At 39.2% G+C, this 18,395-nt stretch overlaps 1 protein-coding gene across 1 annotated transcript in view; it reads right to left on the bottom strand.

The window, feature by feature from the left end:
* Nucleotides 1–18,395, bottom strand: part of Orc5 (origin recognition complex subunit 5) — a 55,798-nt gene that overhangs the window by 34,007 nt on the left and 3,396 nt on the right. The window contains exons 3-8 of the mRNA XM_048433507.3: nt 16,285–16,485; nt 12,843–12,917; nt 8,642–8,753; nt 5,560–5,690; nt 1,075–1,123; nt 905–995 (exon numbers count right to left, since the gene is read on the bottom strand). Of these exons, the coding sequence (XP_048289464.1) occupies nt 905–995; nt 1,075–1,123; nt 5,560–5,690; nt 8,642–8,753; nt 12,843–12,917; nt 16,285–16,485 (659 nt within the window). The remainder of the gene's footprint in view (nt 1–904; nt 996–1,074; nt 1,124–5,559; nt 5,691–8,641; nt 8,754–12,842; nt 12,918–16,284; nt 16,486–18,395) is intronic.

Here is an 18,395-nt window from a genome sequence, read left to right as displayed (position 1 = left end):
ATTACTTGATTGACAGGTTGAAAAGATAAATATTTGGCTTTACTTCTCTTTGAAAATGCCAATCAATTTTAAGGTTTTATTAAACTTTCTTTTGTAAGTAACTTTTTACTTGGAAGCCTAGAAATGCTTTTCTTTTATTTTTAGTTTACACGTCTCAATGGTAGACTTAATAATGCTTCTGTCAAAGCTGCTAACAAGTAATCATGTTGCCTTATGTGGGAAAAAAACATGCAGCCTAGCCAGATACTGAGACAGAAAGTTTCTGGGTAAAACCAACAAGCCCTTCCAGATGAGGCCAGAGGGAGGAGACCGTGCTTGGCTGCTGACTTAGGATACAGTAAAGAGCCACAGTCTCATGAAGACAGCAACCGCCAGACCTGCAAGAACGCATCCCTGTGAACTGTTTCAGACTGGCAAGGTGCAGATTTCTAAGACACTGTATTGTTCTACATCTCTGAGTCTGGGGTGATTTACTAGAACATAGCATACTAGCAGGGTCTCAAATGAACCTTCTGAATAACCCGGGGCTGTGAGCACTTCTGGTGCAGGAAAGCAGGGCTTTCTTTATTTCGGACATGCTTTCTTTACTCCAGTGTTGGCCTTTGCACAACTCAGTGTTTCCTATCCCGTGAGGTCCAGTTAGACATGCTGACTCTTCTCTTACATGAAGAAGGGGAGGAAAACATGTATACTTTAGTTTAATTGAAGAAAAGCGTAAATATGAAGTTTAAATCGTTTAGAAATTTGAAGTATTTGAGAATTTAGATTTTGAATTAGGGCGCTTAATCAGTAAATCCTATACATATATTCAAAACAAAACAAAACAGAACAAAACAATCAAAAAAACCTGATGTCTGTAACACACTTTGGATAAGTGATATCTAACATGTTAAACACATTTTACCTTGATATCTCCCTGAGATAAACAGTTTGCATTGCCTTCTTCAGGTGAGGCTCAATATTTCTCCATAGTTTGCGAGTATCACGTTCACCTGCTACTCCCAGGAGAAAATTTCAATAATTCAAATCTTGTATAATTTTCTCCAATAAATATTAATGATTATATTTAGTTACCTTCTCCTTTAACTACAGGTTCACAGTATTTGGGAAAATTAAGCACTGCCTATGAATTTAAAAAGACAAGCAAAAAGCAGAAATATTAGTTAAGAATTTTTCACATAAACTTTTTATTAAAAATTAAGCAATTTTTTAAAATTGATTTTTAAGTACAGGGTAATTCTAACTTATTACTGCAAAAAAATCAACAAAACATCAATAACGGTAGCATATACACTATTGGCTAAATCTTACCTAATGTATTAGGTGCATATAAAATAATAAGGCATAATTTGTACTTGGCAATAATGATGAATAAAAAGATCGAAGTCAGACAATACTGCTATTTTCCAGCATGTGAACACCACCATAAATTAAGCATCACCTAATTAAGGATGAGTTAAAGTATTTGCACTGGTTGCTACACATGAGTTCTTGGCATTATCTGGGGTGTACTAAAATCAGAGAATAATTCCCGAAATCTATTACATGTTTTAACAATCTCTCCAGGAATACTATGCATAAGGAAGTGTGAGAAGAACTAACTAAACCCAACTACTTAGTATTTTCCATGCTAGAATCCTACTGAAATGCAGCGTTAGTAAGATGTGTGTATTTGCTAACATGAATCTGATCTCAAGCATTTTATGATGAAATGATTTAATATTGGAGTCCAGAGCAGAGACAGACATAATAATAGTGTAAATTCAAATTCAGAGGACAATATTAAGTATTGCAAGTGACTGCAGAGAGACCCAAGTTCTTACACTGACTTAGAGTCTCACGTTAACAAGGCCAGTTACCAGCCTAGGCAGATTCCGCAGTGTTCTCCAGCATCGTGCCCAATTCTCCTACCTTAGTTCTCAAATATCCGTACACTTCTACTATTTGTATTAGAATTTTGTCTGTTAACTTTCTATGAATGTGACAACGCACCATAATCCAGGCAGCTGGAAGCATTTAACCTAGGGATCATAACTGTGGAGGGTCCATGACCATCATGGTGGGGAGGCTGGCACTGGAGTGGGAGCTAAGGCAAGCAGAAGGCGGAGAGAGCTATGGGAGCAATGTGGGCCTTTTAGAACTTCAAAGCTTGCTCCCAGCAACAAATCTCTTCCAACAGGAACACACCTCCTAATCCTTTCCAAACAGTTCCATCAACTGGGGACTAAATATTCAAACTTATGAACCCATTGGGGCCATTCTCATTCAAACTATCACAGATTCACTATGGCATAACAGGAATTCAAATTCACTAGTACCTTAAGCAATATTGCTAGTTTCCAAGAAAAACAAAACTACAAGGCTGCTGATAAAAACCACAAAACTGCTCCAAAACCAAGCAAAAATCATTTTAAATTGGTTTTGCATCTCTCCTCACATGCCCCCGATGCCAGTTATCAAGTGTAACTTTATTAAGAACTGACGACATGCTCAGTGAACATGCGTGTCCACCACAGTAAGAGAAGCTGAGCATCAGCACAACTGTCAGGGCTCCCTGAAGTCGGTCTTCTCCTGACCGACTGCGGAGAAGAGCACTTACAATGCACGCCCTCTGGTGGCTGAGGATGCCAAGTACAGTCTGCCTACAAGCACAAAAGATTCTGTTTACCTAAAATGTAACTGTCAATCTGTGAGGTGAGCGGAGAAAGTATTTCTAAACCAATTCAGTTAAAGAGAATATTTCCCATGGTTGTTACTTTAGGTGGTAAAAGCATTGATTATAAATACTGACAAGGCTGCGAAGGTAGGGCTGCCAGGTTAAGACGCTTTTCCAACTCTGCCTCAGTGAGATTTCCAGCATGGTTTCACTGGGACAGGCAAGATCATTTGCTGGAAGATAGTCTGAGCCATGTAAACTGTAGTAAGAATTTTAAGGAGACCCCAAATTGTCCCGCAGGGTGCCCACACCTTCTCCCAGTTCAACCAAACACTAATCTGGGCAGTGCCGTGCAACCCAAAGAGTCCCAACAGGGAGGACTGTCAGGCGGGAGAGCCTTCCCTCTGGCTGGACACAGAAGTCAGTGGGCACAAGGGAACCCAGGCACTGCCGCTTGCTGGTATGGAGCTTCTCCAGGAGGCCTGAGGGAGACCTATACCATCCAGTTGCCAGGACCATGAAACTTCATTCTTATAGCCCAAAGGAACAGATGAACGCACTGTGGTATTATAGTTAGGTGGGAGTATGTCTCTGTTGGGAAACACTAAAGTATTCAGAAATGGTAAGGTATCAGGTAAACACTTACTCTAAAGGGGCGAGTTATTTTCCAAGGCTTACAACTTTTCTATAAATTAAAATTTAAAATTATTGAATACTTTATCTTGTAAAATAATTACAGCATATATCAACACCATCAAACATAGTCGTGAACTACATTTTATCAACAGCTGGTCACCTCTACCAATTATTATTTTGGTACCCTCTTATTGACTAAGTCACTAGCTCTTTCCACTACCCAAAGGGACAAAGGAAACAAGACAGACTAAGCAAACACTAGTATTGCATTTTAAAAGGGTATCCACCTCCTGGTTAACAGTTCAGCATCTCTGAGTGATTTCTAATTATTCTAAGTCTCATTTTGCTATTTTAAAGGGCAAAGGTTTGAAATATAAGAAATTCAAAATGTATGACATGTTTAAAAATATGCAAAGCTACAGTTAAGCAAATAGGCTATTCTGTGTTTAGGTAAGTATAAAATACTTCTTTAGCTGGCTTTTCTAACAATTATAATTACTTTTGGACTACCATTTCCAGAGAAAGCAAAGCTAAATGAATATTCAGAATGGTATTTTATTTCCTCCTGTCTCTGTTTCCTATATAGGTAGTCTCTAAAACATACTTACACAATAGAAACTCCTAATGCAGATGTAAATGCACACACAGAAAAAAATGCTTGAAAAGAATTTTATGTAGGTTATTTATGACATTTTCAAGAAATATACCATTTACAAACTTTGAAATAAGTAACACTATGCATCTGATGGAAAATAAGTGTCTCAACTCCTTTATGTTTTAGATATGGAAAGAAAATAAGAACACTTTGTTTTGTGCAACATTTTCTTCAATGTGTGAGGACTTTTTACATGTGCTAGCACTGCCAGTGGTAAAGACTGAAACCACACTTCAAAAGTTGATGAACGATGTTCAGAAAAGTTGTAATGTTCTTAAAAATTAATCTCCAGGAAAGCACAAGGGAATTTAAAACTTCCATCTTTAGGTCCATAATTCCACGCTTCACCTTCTTTCCTAAAGGTTTTCCCTTGACTTTTTCCTCCTGCACAGAGAACACAGGTCACTTCCTAAGGAAGGCAGAGGAGGCCCTGTCCCCACCTTTGGTGTTGGCCACCACACACGACACCTGCTCAGTGTTGGGCACCACATGACACCCGCTCAGTGTTGGGCGCCACTCACGGCACCCGCTCAGTGTTGGGCGCCACGCACGGCACCCGCTCAGTGTTGGGCGCCACGCACGGCACCCGCTCAGTGTTGGGCGCCACGCACGGCACCGCTCAGTGTTGGGCGCCACGCACGGCACCCGCTCTGTGTTGGGCGCCACGCACGGCACCCGCTCTGTGTTGGGCGCCACGCACGGCACCCGCTCAGTGTTGGGCGCCACGCACGGCACCCGCTCAGCCGCCTCGCTCAGCCCCTTAACTGGAGGGTTCTAAAAGGAAACCAGACATTTCTGCCTTCTTCCTTTCACAACTCCAAACCCAAGCAATGGGAAAAGAGTTAGGCATGGTCATTTCCCAAACTTCTAGCAAAATACAAACAACTATTCTAGTCTTTGTCAAAGTTAAAGCCTTTTATACAAAATCACTAACTGGCCAGTGAAGGTCTATAATTAAAGCTTCTTGCCATACTCAGATGGTAAGTTCCTAGGCCAGTCACTATGTAAATAAAAGCTGGAGGGAGGTGATATAATTAGCAGTAAGATACTAAATCGCTGTTATTATGTCTCCCTGCTATTTTTCATTTTTACTTTAATGGATTTCTGCAGCTTCTACAACTAGAGATAGAAGCAGTAACTAAAAGTACTTGCTCTTTTGAGGACTAGAGCTTGAATGCTGGCTCCGATGTAAGGAGCCAGGGTGGGTGCCACACACCTGTACCCCAGTGATGAGGAGGGAAGAGGTAAGAGCATTACAGGAGTTTCCTCACCGTAAGTCCAGAGGGAAAATGTAAGCTCCAGGTTCCTGAGACACCCTGCCTCAAAATAGTAAGCGACAGAGCAAGACACTATCAGCCTCCTCAAGCCTCTGCATGCACAACTCCACACACATGTGCACCAACAGATACAACACACACACACACACTCCTAACAATTGAAACATGGAGCTGACAATCGATGCAAGCTCTCTCGTCAGGTTTAGTACACACTAACCCACAGACATCATCCTTTTAAAAGCCTTATCCAAATTTCTGAAATATTTTTTCAGTTTCTGACTTGTCTTAAAATTTTCTAAATGGGAAAATATTAAAGGACACAAAGGCTCACTTACCAGATGTCTGAGCTCTTTCAGATCTCGACACACAGTGTAGAAAACTCCAAGGAGAATATTAATATAGGCAGCATAAAAGTCAGCCGAGTACTCTGGAGGATGGTCGTGGGACAGGATCTTTTGAAGGTTCCCTGTTCACAGAATACAGACTAACTCAAATGAGCAGCATGGAAACATAATCACCATGTTCCAGGATGTTATAGTTTTTAAGAAAACAAACATTTAGGTCCAGCAATAATTAGCGAAAATAAGTGATTACTAGTTAAAAAAGGATAACTCTATGATAGACTAACTTGTATTTCTTTTTCTTCATGGCACAAAACTTCTTAAATGGAGGCTTAATTCCCTCCAAAACATACCTGAGCTTACACTAATAAGGTGATCTGACTGGGGCCTCTCCACGGCTAACAGGTGAGAGATAGTTGCTAGAGCTCCTACTTCTTGGCCTTCAGGGAGAAGAGAAAGGTTGAGGGCCAAGTTCATCCCCAATGCATGATGATTTAGTCAGCTGTACTGATGTAAAAGAAGCCTCAGCAACTCCCCTAAATGATGGGCGTTCAGAGACAGCACAGACTGTAAATGAGTCCACATGCTGGAACACGCCTCAACTCTGCAGGACAAAAGTTCCTAGGCTTGGGGCCTCCCTGAACCTCAGTTTGCATCTCTTCATCCAACTGTTCACATCTGCCCCTTTTTTTTTTAACCTTTTACAATGATCTGACAGCAGCAAACACAGTGGTAAGAAAGTATGATGATTTCTTGAGTTCTGTGAGCCCTACAGGCAAACTGTTAATCCAGAAGAGAGGACCAAGGGAACCCCATTTTTCCCAGAGTCTTCAGAAGTCAGTTCTGTACTTGGAGCTAGCATCTGCAGGAGAAGCAGCTCTGTGAGACACACACTTTAGCCTGTAAGGTCTCCACACCAACTTCTGGAAGCTTCAACGGAATTGACAAACAACTGTCAAACTGAACTAAGCAAGTAAAGAACTGATTGTTGGATGGAGAAAAACAAAACAAAGCCCACAACATTTGTTATCAGAAGTGTTTTTAGTAGAAATAATCCAGAAAGAGTAACGTAAGTGAACCTAAAAAAATCCCATAAATGTTTTAAGGAGAGTCACTAAATAATGACACCAAATACAAAACAATAACACGCAGAGAACGAAGCACGAGACTTTCACTGTGGGCAAAGAAAAGCAAAGATGAAACGCCATATGGGTTTAGTTTATGCTTTTGCCTATTAAGAATTATCAACTAGAAAAAAACTCGCAACAATCTAGGAAATGTTCTTCATTAGTTAAAAAACACACATATTTACATTATGGTTCATAATAGTAGCAAAATTATAATTATGAAGTAGCAATAAAAATAATTTTACGGTTGGGGTCAACATAACATGAGGAACTATATTAAAGGCTCACAGCATTAGGAAGGTTGAGAACTGACTTGGATGAAACTATAAATTCATAGATCTAGAATAACAAAAACACATTAGACTACACAATAAAAGCTATTTTCTATTTTATTAAAACAAAAAGAGTATTGCAGGTGTCTAATAAACAGTACCAAGGGGCTTACAGGAGGAAGGGAAACACAAGACACATGTGGAACACACAGTCTGTGCAGTAGGAAATTGTAAGTCCCTGACTTTTTCATATTGTTATCAGAGCAGGACTTAACCTATGCTGACAACAACTGAGCCACACCTAAGCAGAGGGAGGACAAAGCAAACAAGCCCCTGCTAAAAGACAATCTTCTGCACGTAATAAAGGCTTTGGAACTGGAGCCGTGGCTACAACTGGAAAGGTGCCCTTGAAACCAAAGCCACGTCCTTAGAAACGCACGGCTGTCAGGCTGACACGACAGGCCCGCCAGCTGCCAATCCTTTGCCTTCATTCCGAGCTGCACATGATCTGGTTTACCAGTTAATGTTTCGGTTTTGAAGAGAGAAATTATGATTAGAGTACTTCTGCTATGCTTAGAAAGGCCCTAGAACTTAATAAACAGATGTAACATGGCTCCATTTATCATACGGTTAACAGGTCTGTTTTCCTACATGACAAATTAGAAAGACTGCTATATTTAATATTCTCCTGAAATTCCATCCATGCTGCTTTGTATCTTAAAAAAATCAGATTCTACAATGATATCATACTTTTACCTTCATGATACAGAAAAACCTGTGCAATTCCATAATTTTCTTAACTTTGAAACAGTTTTCCAATATTTGAAACTAAGATGGAAAACAGGAAAGGTCAGGTCAGCAATGACAGACCAAAAGCAACTGTTTACTAAAATCCTTCGAATAAGCCTTTCCTTTATTATTTTGTGATTTGTATGGATGAGAAGCTATTAGAAATAAGGTTTTCATCTATTTTGAGTTCCTTTAAATAAAAAAAACAGTCAATTAGTTAAAGCAGGAGGTGTTATTTGGTTTCCATTCTTGTGAAAACAGGCAAAACTGTGTTGCTCTTGGCAATGAATGTTTATAGCTCATGAGCCGAGAGAACAGTGTTAATAAGGCCAAGATCACGGGATGCTATTTTCTCACAGCTATGGCACCTTATGCTTCACAGCTACAACCCGAGTCAGCGGTATCATCTCTGTATAATCATAGCTCAAATTCATTAACCTACAAGGCCATTAAACAATACAAAAGTACTGTGTTCTTTCAAAGCAATAAATTATTAGACCCTATAAAATCTAAGATTAACTATAAACTGCAAGAAATAAAAGAACTAGCAGTAGGCACAGTAAGAGTTACAGCAACAACAAAATTTTATAGACCCAAGATACATGGAATCCAGGTATATGATAAAGATTTCTCTACAGTGATAACATGTGTTACCTATCTAGTTTGCTTCTTTCTTGTGTGGATGTTATAATCACAGTATACACACACATGAACGAATTAATGATGAAAGCTTACCCTCAGCAAACACATGAGACCTGCTCATTTAGTGATTATGAGAACAGTACCTTCAGGTTTTCAAAAAATGCAGATGCAGGCATTTTGAGACTGGCAACAAAACCGATACCAAAGTATCTCAGGCTAACCAAGGCTCAAACAATTAAAACTTACCTATGCTATAATCAGGGAAATACAAGACAAATGGTTCAAAGCATCCGGTGTTTGGACGAAACTTTTCCCAAATAATCTCACTGAGAAAGATAACAGTCACATTTCTGTCAGTCTGCAAAGAAAAGGGAAGAAAAGTTAACTTAGTATTTAAGAATCTGAGGGCAGTAATTCCCTTTAGATTTATCTTCAATTGAATTCAGCAAAGCTTAACATATGCAATAAATTATTTGCATATTAATAAACTGTATTTAGAAAACCTAATCAGAGAGCTCAACCATTTGCAAATTTTCATACATAATTGCTTGGAATTTCCATAAAACTGTAGGCTAATCAACATTTCAGTTATTCATGAGCACCAGAGCAGTCACGCAAGAACGTATTCTGTAGATACTAAGAAACACATCTGCTTGGAAAAATTAAGACAAAATCCTGTGAGAATTTTTTAAAATCTTGATAGGTATTTCCCATCATTAAAATATTTACAGCAACTCAGAGAAAAAGAAACATGGATTTGGATAAAAGTAGATCTGTCATATTGTATAACTTCATATTATTAAGAAATACTAAAGCTTTCTGTTTGTTTTCAAATTATTGAGAGACATTAATGGCCACTATATATTAAAAATGCAAATAACTATGACTAATAATATTCCTCTAAATCATCAATGCTACGTAAAAGAGGTTATCTTTTCAAACATATTTAAAAATTTCACTTAGTTGACCAAAAGCAATAATAAAAGCTGAATGTGCCCTTTATCCTTTAGCAGACTCGTCACAAATGCCTGTGCATCCAGCTAGACTTCATCCTGACGCTCCTTAACTTTCCCATATTCTTTTTGGCTAACAATGCAGATGTGGTATCTGTTCTGGTCTGTAAGCATTCTTAGGACCCAATTTCATATGTAAGTTGTACTACATTTTGGGGATAATTTACTATTTGATTTCTAGCAAGTGTGCTTCTTATATGCTGTGCTTTTTGCATTACTTAGAAATATAATTCCTTTGATTAACAAAAACAGCTGAATTTAATGGATAAATAATTCCACAGAGAAACTGGTCATCTTTATGAAGGAAAGGAAAATATGGGGGGCACAGAGGTCCTGTACTCACAGGGAAGCACTAAAAGAACCAGGAATGTTAACCACACAGGGTGTCTCCGCAGTGCAAGAGATAAAATACCTGCATTCCATCCAGAAAGCTGAGAGTAGATTCTGTTAAGACCTGGTGATCCTTTGCTATCCATGGAGGAAGACCTCCCCCAAATTCCCCAGAATGCTTATCCCAGACTCTTCCCTCCCGAGATCATTACCCACCCTGAGAGTAGACATCACAAGTACTTTATGACCTGCTTACCTCCATGCTATCGGTCAGAGACCACACTAGACTCTAGGCCTTGTAGTTACAGAACCCACCCTCTTGGGCACACGTACTGTGCAAGAGTTTCTCTGTAGTTTACACTGTGAAGACGTGTCACTGTGACTGGTTTAATAGAGAGCTGAAAGGCCAACAGCTAGGCAGGACTTCTGGGAGACAGAGGAAGAGGAGGAGCAGGATGCCAGAGAGACGCCAGGGAGAAGTTGCACATAAGGAACAGAGCAGAGGTAACCACACCACGAGGCAGACCATACATTAACAGAAACAGGTTAATTTGACTTATAAGAGCTAGCTGAGGACAAGCCTAAGCTAAAGGCCAAGTTTTCATAATTAATAATGATAAGTCTCTGTGTCACTATATGGGGGCTGGTGATCCACGGATAGTCTGACAAGAAAGCTACATGACACTTTAAACAGGGACTGGACTTCTTGTTACCTAATCCTTTCCCCAGACTGTACTGTTTTAAACAAGCTGACAATGAGCCGCCTCATTAGACTCCCTGAAGTCTGATCTGGTAGAGAAAGCTGCTCTACCTAGGTTTTCATGATCTCTTCCCAATGTGTCACTGCCTGGAGACCTGCAGGGCCAAGTTTCTACCACTGAGCTACACACCAGCCCCAAAGAAGACTTTCTGAATGCCTTTATCTTAGAAACTCACTGATTTAAAAAAAAATAATTCTGAGTTTATTTAGACTTAAAAGTATGCTCTATCCATATTCCTGATCATAAAGCTCACGCAAAAATTGTCAGATTTATTTTTACTTATTTATCTAGTGTGTTCACATGCGTGGGTCCACTTGAGCACCACAGTACGAGCGTGGAGGCCACAGGACAACTTGCTGGAGCTGAATCTCTGTGATCATCAGGGTTCCAGGCAGCGAATGTGGACCACCCGGCTCGGTGGCAGGTGCGCTTAACACTGAGCCATCCTGCCAGCTCAAAAAGACAGCTTATAACTTTATAAAAAGTTAAACATATATCCAGAAGTTGGAAAAAAAAAACAAGATCAATAATTTGAAATCTGTAGTATTTTTAACTGTTTATCTTAAAATACTTCTAGTATACAATGTTTTATCACAATTTAAATTTCCTTTGACTCAGACACTTAAAGTAAAAAATAGAAATGCTTTTATTAAGTTCCTCTGAAATGGAATACAATTCAAAATCAAGTATCCTCTCAGAAATGTTAAACTGATGGTTCCCTTTCCCAGTAGAGATTGTAATAAAACTTCAAATTTTCTCCAAGTAGTTTCTATAACTGAAACAAAAGTAAAAGTCCTTACTATTGTCACGGTCACTCAATACCAGTAGTAGGTATGAAGAGAAAAACAGGAAGGGTAAGAATAAAGTCTAGGGTAGCAAGTGTGGGAAACAATGAGTCAAGGCCTACAAAAAACCACAAATGTAAGCGGAGACTGTGCATTCGTTCCCAGCCGCCCAGACCCAAATAATCACACAGAAACTATATTAATTACAATACTGTTTGGCCCATGTCTCAGGCATATTTCTAGCTAGCTCTTACCTCTTAAATTAACCCATTTCTATCCCCACAAGGCTGTGGCCTACCAGGAGGCATCTTTCTCCTTTGGTAGCTACATGGCATCTCCCTGACTCCGCCTACTCTCCCTATGTATCTCTGTTCTGATTTCTCACCTGCCTTTACTCTGCAAAGCCATTGGTTGAAACAACTTTATTCATCAATCAATAACAGTAACACATATACAGAAGGGCATTCCACAACACACAAACACCAACAAAAACAAAACAGATGAACAAAACCCAAAATGAGGACTGAAAACAGACAGGCGCCTTGTAACAGCAGTAATCACTGAGAGTGAGCCACGGACCCCAAGGCGGCCTCGCTGCACTGCTCTCTCTAGCTCTGCTCTCTCGCGGGACACAGGGACTTCACCGGCACTGCGAAGTCTCTTACACTTGCAGCACTGTAACTATCCCAGTCGGCTCATGTTTGTGAACAACTGGTCCCCGGCTGTTTTACAGTTGGGAGGGTTATGGGAGATTTTGCCTTGATTCTCAGTACAATGCTACTAAACACTTTGGTACAAATGAACATATAGCTAGAAAGTATAATCTAATTATGTTCTAATCACTGATAAAATAATAAAACCAAAATAAGCATATAATCAGCCACAAAAATCAATGAGGTCTGAATTACTCTTAATTGAAGAAGACAATGGTACTGTTCTGCTCAGACAGTTCTTTGTCTTGGTGAGTAAAACCCTAACGGGTTATGTATAACTATCCCCACCCTGCATTCCTGGATGGATACTACTGAGGACTGAATTCTCTCATCAATTTTCTTTCTTCCAACTATTCAAATCACTGTGCTTTCCCCCTGTAATCACTGATAATGTGCATACTCAATCTCTCCTACTATCACAACAACTGCAGTTGTCTTAATTAAGGCAGTTCAGTGAGACCACAACAGCTGAGTAAAGAGCTGCACGCTGACAGAGTGGCTGGCAGATAGACCATAATAGCCGAGTGAAGAGCTGCACGCTGACAGAGTGACTGGCAGATAGCAAACCAGACGATCCGAGTAACTACATCATGACTTCTGTAGATCAAAATGAAGGAACGCTGTAGATTTCAATGTCTAGCCCCCTCTCATTAATGACTAAATACTTGAAATTCTTTAATAGATGGCAAATTACTTTATAATTGAAAGCTAAAATAATTTATTAAGTCTACCAAATCATAAATAAATACCACTATGGGAAAAGACTGAACTTTAATCATCAATACAACATATTGGGTAGGGAACATATGATCTATTGAGGGAAACCCACTCTGTATATTACTTACCAATTCTTGTAACCTAAGAAACCCAGGCAAAAGATTTGCTTCCATGTCTCTTAGATATTCAGCTTTATCCAGAACCTTAAAAAGATGTTTACATGAAAATAAATTCTTAACGTATTTTATAAAGAATAACATACTGTAAGATTTTTAAACTTTCCATGTTACAAAGAAAAAAAAGTAGCATTTTAAAGTAAGCTTAAATTTACTTTCAAAAGGCTATTTACAAATTAAAAACATGTTTCAAAGAGATTAAGCTAAAAACAGATTGCTAATTGTTTAAACTGCTAGATAACTCTAAGATTAAGTTTTGTTCAAAGTTATAATGCTTTTGCCATAATGTTTCCTAAAACATACAGACACTAGATATATACAGTGGACATTTATGAGTAACATCATGTAAAATAGAACAGTCGAATGGTGATGAGTTTGGTCACGTTAATAACTATTAAAACTGACCAATGAAGTCATAAGGGTACTCCTTAAAAAATATAACCAGTCACATTATCACACACTTTAAAATTTGGCATTATTTCTTAATATCATCAAATAGCCAATACTCAAAATTTTCCATACTTGTTCCCCCAAAAATGCCTCATTAATAGCATGGATGGTTCAAGATTCATGAATGCATGTGTTCACACATGCATTTTCTCACAGTTCTTGGAAGCCAAAACCTTAAAGACAGTTTCACCGAGCCAAACTTAGAGTTACCAGCAGCACTATGGTAAGCACAGTGGCTCCTGCCCTTTCCGTCTTCTGCAGCCTCGATAGCCGTGGTACTGGAATAACGAGGCTTGTTACCCACATCGTTCCAGTCCTAAAGGCAAATATCCTCAACCTTCTGATTTCCTGCAGCTTTTACAGTCTGGTCTTGTCCATCTGTGTGGCACACTTAGGTATCTCTATCTACTGACATTTAGGATTAAAGTCTGCTTCTTCCCAGATAATCTGGGTGGATCTCTCCACCTTAAAAGCCTTTTCCCAAATGAAGTAGTATTTCCAGGGCTCAGGGTTAGGACTTGGTGTCTTCTTGGGGCTATTACTTGCATACTGCAGTGCAGTGCAGTAGTAAATTACATTCTCTAGGTAATCAATAAACTGATATTTTTTAACTATTTATCTAATATGTTCCTATTCATTCAACTCATTGAAAAATTTTAGAGTTAATTCTTTTAGAACTTCACATATGTATACAATGTATTTAACCATGGGCACCCCACTTGTCTCAAACCCCTCCTGGATTGCATTTACCCACACCCTGCTTCTAACTTCATGTCTTTTTTTCTTCTTGTCCTGTTAACTAACTCACTGAGTACAGTTAGGGCTGCCTGTATGTGTATGAGAGTGAGGGCAAACTCCCAGTTAGGGCAGCCTGTATGTGTATGAGAGTGAGGGCATCCACCAGAGTATGGGCAAACTCCCAGGGGCCACACCCTGCAGAAAACCAACCCTTCCTTCCTTAGTGGTCACCAACTGCCAACAGCTCGCAATGAGGGGTAGGGACCTCATGAGCTCCTCCTTGTGCAGACAGCCACAGCTGCTCTTGTTCATGGCTTCATACCCCTAGATCCAGAAGACACTGTCTGCTCCTGGTTTGCCCAATCTCTGTCCTCTCTCCCACTGTTCTCTGAGGCTTGCCTGGGGGTATACTGATACAGATTCTATTTAGGGCTGAGATTCCACAGTCACTTATTCTCTGTACTTTTGACCAACTCTACGTGTCTGTATTCATAACCATCTCCTGGGGAAAAGGAAGCTTCTCTAGTGAGCTCTTAGCTATGCTAATCTATGGGTAGGAAGACAAGCATTTATTTAGAAGGCAGTTTGATACTATGTCCATTAAGCAAAGGAACAACACCAGGTTTTCCCTTTGGGCCTTTGACTTCTCTGGCCACAGGTTCTGACCACGCTTACAGCAGTTTCCTCCTAAGGAATAGGCCTTAAGTCTAACCAGAAGGTGACTGGACCTTCTCCCCCCCCCCCCCGAGGCATTACTATTACACCAATGGCCATATCCTGCCAGGCTACTTGTTACTGGAGCTCACAGGGTTCACAGCGAGGTAAGATGGTTGATGACTTTTCTCCTCCAGCAGCCTGCCAGCACGTGACACTGAGAGCCAGGCAGAGGGGAAGCTTCCAGGTCAGAACCAGCATGACTTAACTCATCCTTAAGTAGTCAGACTGTCTCATCTGGGCAGTATGAGCCTCTTCAAACACGCTCTCCATAACAACCCTAGTAGTCAGTGAGAGTCTCCTAACTTTAAAATGTGACAAGACGTTCTGTGTTATCTAGTGCATTACCTGTGGGAACTAGAGTCCTCTTCTCTAAAAAAGAACCCATTTTAATACCATAAACATTCACACTTTAATAATAAATCTTCTTGCAAATTATATAATCATTTAAATTAGAAATAAAATTAAGATGCAGGATATATAGGTTCCCTGAATAATCCAGATATTTTATCTTGCAACAATGTATGAGAAAAATTATATTTAAAATATTCAATTCTTAGTTTTGACAAACTAAAGGTACAATTTACTACAATAAAGATATAAAGTAGTTTTTCGACTATACATTCTCATTAGGAAATTTCTCATCAATCTCCATTTAAACAACTCTCTAGGCTAGAAAACTAACTCAAAAGAATTGGTCCACTTCAGTGAAAAAATACAAAGCAGAAATAGCAAATTAAGAGTCTATTGTTTTAATCTGATAAAGATTAACTGTTATAACTAATGACTTCATTATTCTAATTTATGATCCTTCTTCAAAAGCTATTATCAGACAACTATGATTCAAAAGGAAAACTGAGATGTAAATATTATTCTTAATGATTTATAGTAAGGTATTCTAGTAGATTCTCAATTTGTAAGCCACAATAAGCAGAAAAATTTTAATAAATAGAAAAATTCTTAACCAACTTTCTACATTATTTTCTAAGGAGTAAAGCTTTCAGATTTTTAGTTACAGACCAGTCTAAACTTGTTCTGTACCAAATATCTGTATACTTTTCTACCCTAATGTTTAGCCAATAACAAATGCTTCTTGGGTACTTACCTCAGAGTATGGGCTAGCACTTGCGCTCTCTCTCTCTCTCCCCCGCCCCATCTCACTAAGCCTACAAATTCTGTGTTTGCTAAAGGCAGCCGTATATTCTGGAACCAATCCTTCATCTATCAATTACATCATGTAGCCACCCTTCCCTGAGACAACTTCTATACACTACATTTCGATATTTCAACTTCTACAGAGATGGCCCTCTGGATATGCAATTCTGTTAAGCAAAGGCCCCTTTTGGCAGTAGTTCTAAGACATGTTTGTATCACAAAAGCACCTTCCACGGAGTACTACACAAAATAAGACTCAAAATAAATACATGGAAGTGGATCTACGGCACAATCAGTTTTCAAATGAAAGATGATGTAATCACGTTAAATTACTTACAATATATACAGTCTGATCCTTGAGATTTTCAGTACTGGTCACTTGCTTAAACAATCGAACAAAGTCATTAAATGTTTCACAGGTTATTTCTGTAGGACATTCTGCCTTTGAAGAATTGAGATGACTCAACTTGTTTAGAATTTGTTCCAAAAGTAGCTTCAAAGTAAAGCATTCAACACAGTTCACAAAGGCATGTGGGAGCTGAAAACCAAAACCAAAACAGAGTAAACAAAAGCATATAAAGTTTCTACTGATCGTCCCTGATCACCTCCATCACTCTACACCTGCTGCTCTCCACCACCCTGGGCCCCAGGATCCTCCTGGCCAGTATAAATGACATCATCACTCTGTGGCTGGAAAAGCCAACAGGAAGAGGCAGCTAGGGACTGAAGCAGAGCTGCTGAGGAAAGAAGTTCAGCATTTCTTCCCTTGACACTGCACGCTGGCAGTGTCTACATTCTGCTACCAAAGGCCCGAGCTCCTGCTACTGCTCTTGCTGGGTTCTGGCAACAGTGTTCTCTAAGGTTCCTCGAGGTCTCAGGGGTGATAAAGGCCATGATGAATTGCTGTCCCTTAAAACATCCTTACACTCACTTTTGTGATTTGAGTTTGTCATTTGTCTTCCTCTAAGACCCAAAGTAAACTTGTATTTTCCTCTTTAAGTATTAGTATAAAGAAACAAATTACTTTTAAAAGTTAAAATTCCTAGTGGGAATTTTCCTTACTAAAGAATTTGTTTCCTAGTGGGTCACATTTATTTATTAGAGAGGTGCCATCATTATTTCTTAGGTACAGCGCTCATAATATCTTGCTTACTTCCGTGCTATCCTTGACTCAAATAACAGCATTCTTTTTCTAAGCACATATTTTGGTATCTATAACAGAAGCAGTGATAGTCATACCTAACACTGATTAAGTCATTGCGAAAGTAACAAAATGGTAAAAACATAATACATTCCTTAAACATAAAACTTCCTTACTGGATTTTCATGCTTTTATTCAACATGTATTCTCTGGATACGTCATACACAAGCTTTCAAAAAAAAAAAAAAATGGCGACCAAACACCTTGTATGTTCAGATTCTGAAGTCAGATATGAAATGCAACATCTTTGTGTTTAAAATGCCAGCTGATCTCTGGGATCAAAGACTAGTATCTACAACTGAAAATGTGCCAAGCACTGTGCTTGTGAGGACGATACACATGTGTGTGTGTATCTATATGTATGTACATGTATTTTTTTTTAAATCACATCCAGGAAACACAATACAAAAAAGAAATTATAGCTAAAAAATGTTGAAGTCACAAAACAGGGGTGTATTTTAACATAGCATTGGAAGTCAGGAAGTACTTCCTAGAAGTAGAAAAAAACACGGCTAAATAATCATTTGTCAATCAACAGCACATTAGAAGGAGGGCGAGTGAGTAGAGGACTGTTGTTCCAAGGAGTAGAGCAACACAGGCCAAAGCCCGAAACAGAGCAGGAACCCTATGCATTTCAGCAGGCCATCTCACACGTGTCCTCGGAGCTGAGGTAAGACCAAAGCTTGTGGCCTGCACATCTGTTTCTCTGTACTCAGTTGCTGAAGATCACAGCCTTGCCCATTCCAATAGATACTGCTTACTGTTAGCTTAGGAAATGAACAGTTGTGTGATGATATTCATAAACAGCATCTAAGCATTACTAACTGCTTATGATACTATACAGGAATGCGTTTTTCATGGGTTAACATTTACTATCCCAAAGGTTGTCTACTTGCCCCAGTTCACAGACAGGAAAGCCACTGTGCAGAAATCCTAGGAACAACAAAGGGAAGTGGAACTGAGAGAGCCATGGCCATGAGTAAACACAGACGAAGGCCTGTCTTCACAAGGGAATGTACTTATCCAACTGTTTAAGGATAAGAAGAAGTTTTTGTTTTTAAATCCAGTGTCAATGGTGAAGGTCATTCAGACAGGAAATAGGAAAAGAGCAGGAGGAGGGTATGTGCGGCTTTACATATGCGAACATCAGAAAGATCAGAGTCAATACTACAAGTCAAGAGTGAAAAGGAAGCATCTTATGTTAAAAAGTAAATTTTAACATTTTTAAAAGCTATTACTTGTTTATC

The sequence above is a fragment of the Myodes glareolus genome, chromosome 27, assembly GCF_982192425.1.
Source record: "Myodes glareolus chromosome 27, mMyoGla1.1, whole genome shotgun sequence".
Classification (NCBI taxonomy): Eukaryota; Metazoa; Chordata; class Mammalia; order Rodentia; family Cricetidae; genus Myodes; species Myodes glareolus.
Note: the sequence above shows the minus strand (reverse complement) of the source record. Positions and strands in the feature narration are given on the sequence as shown.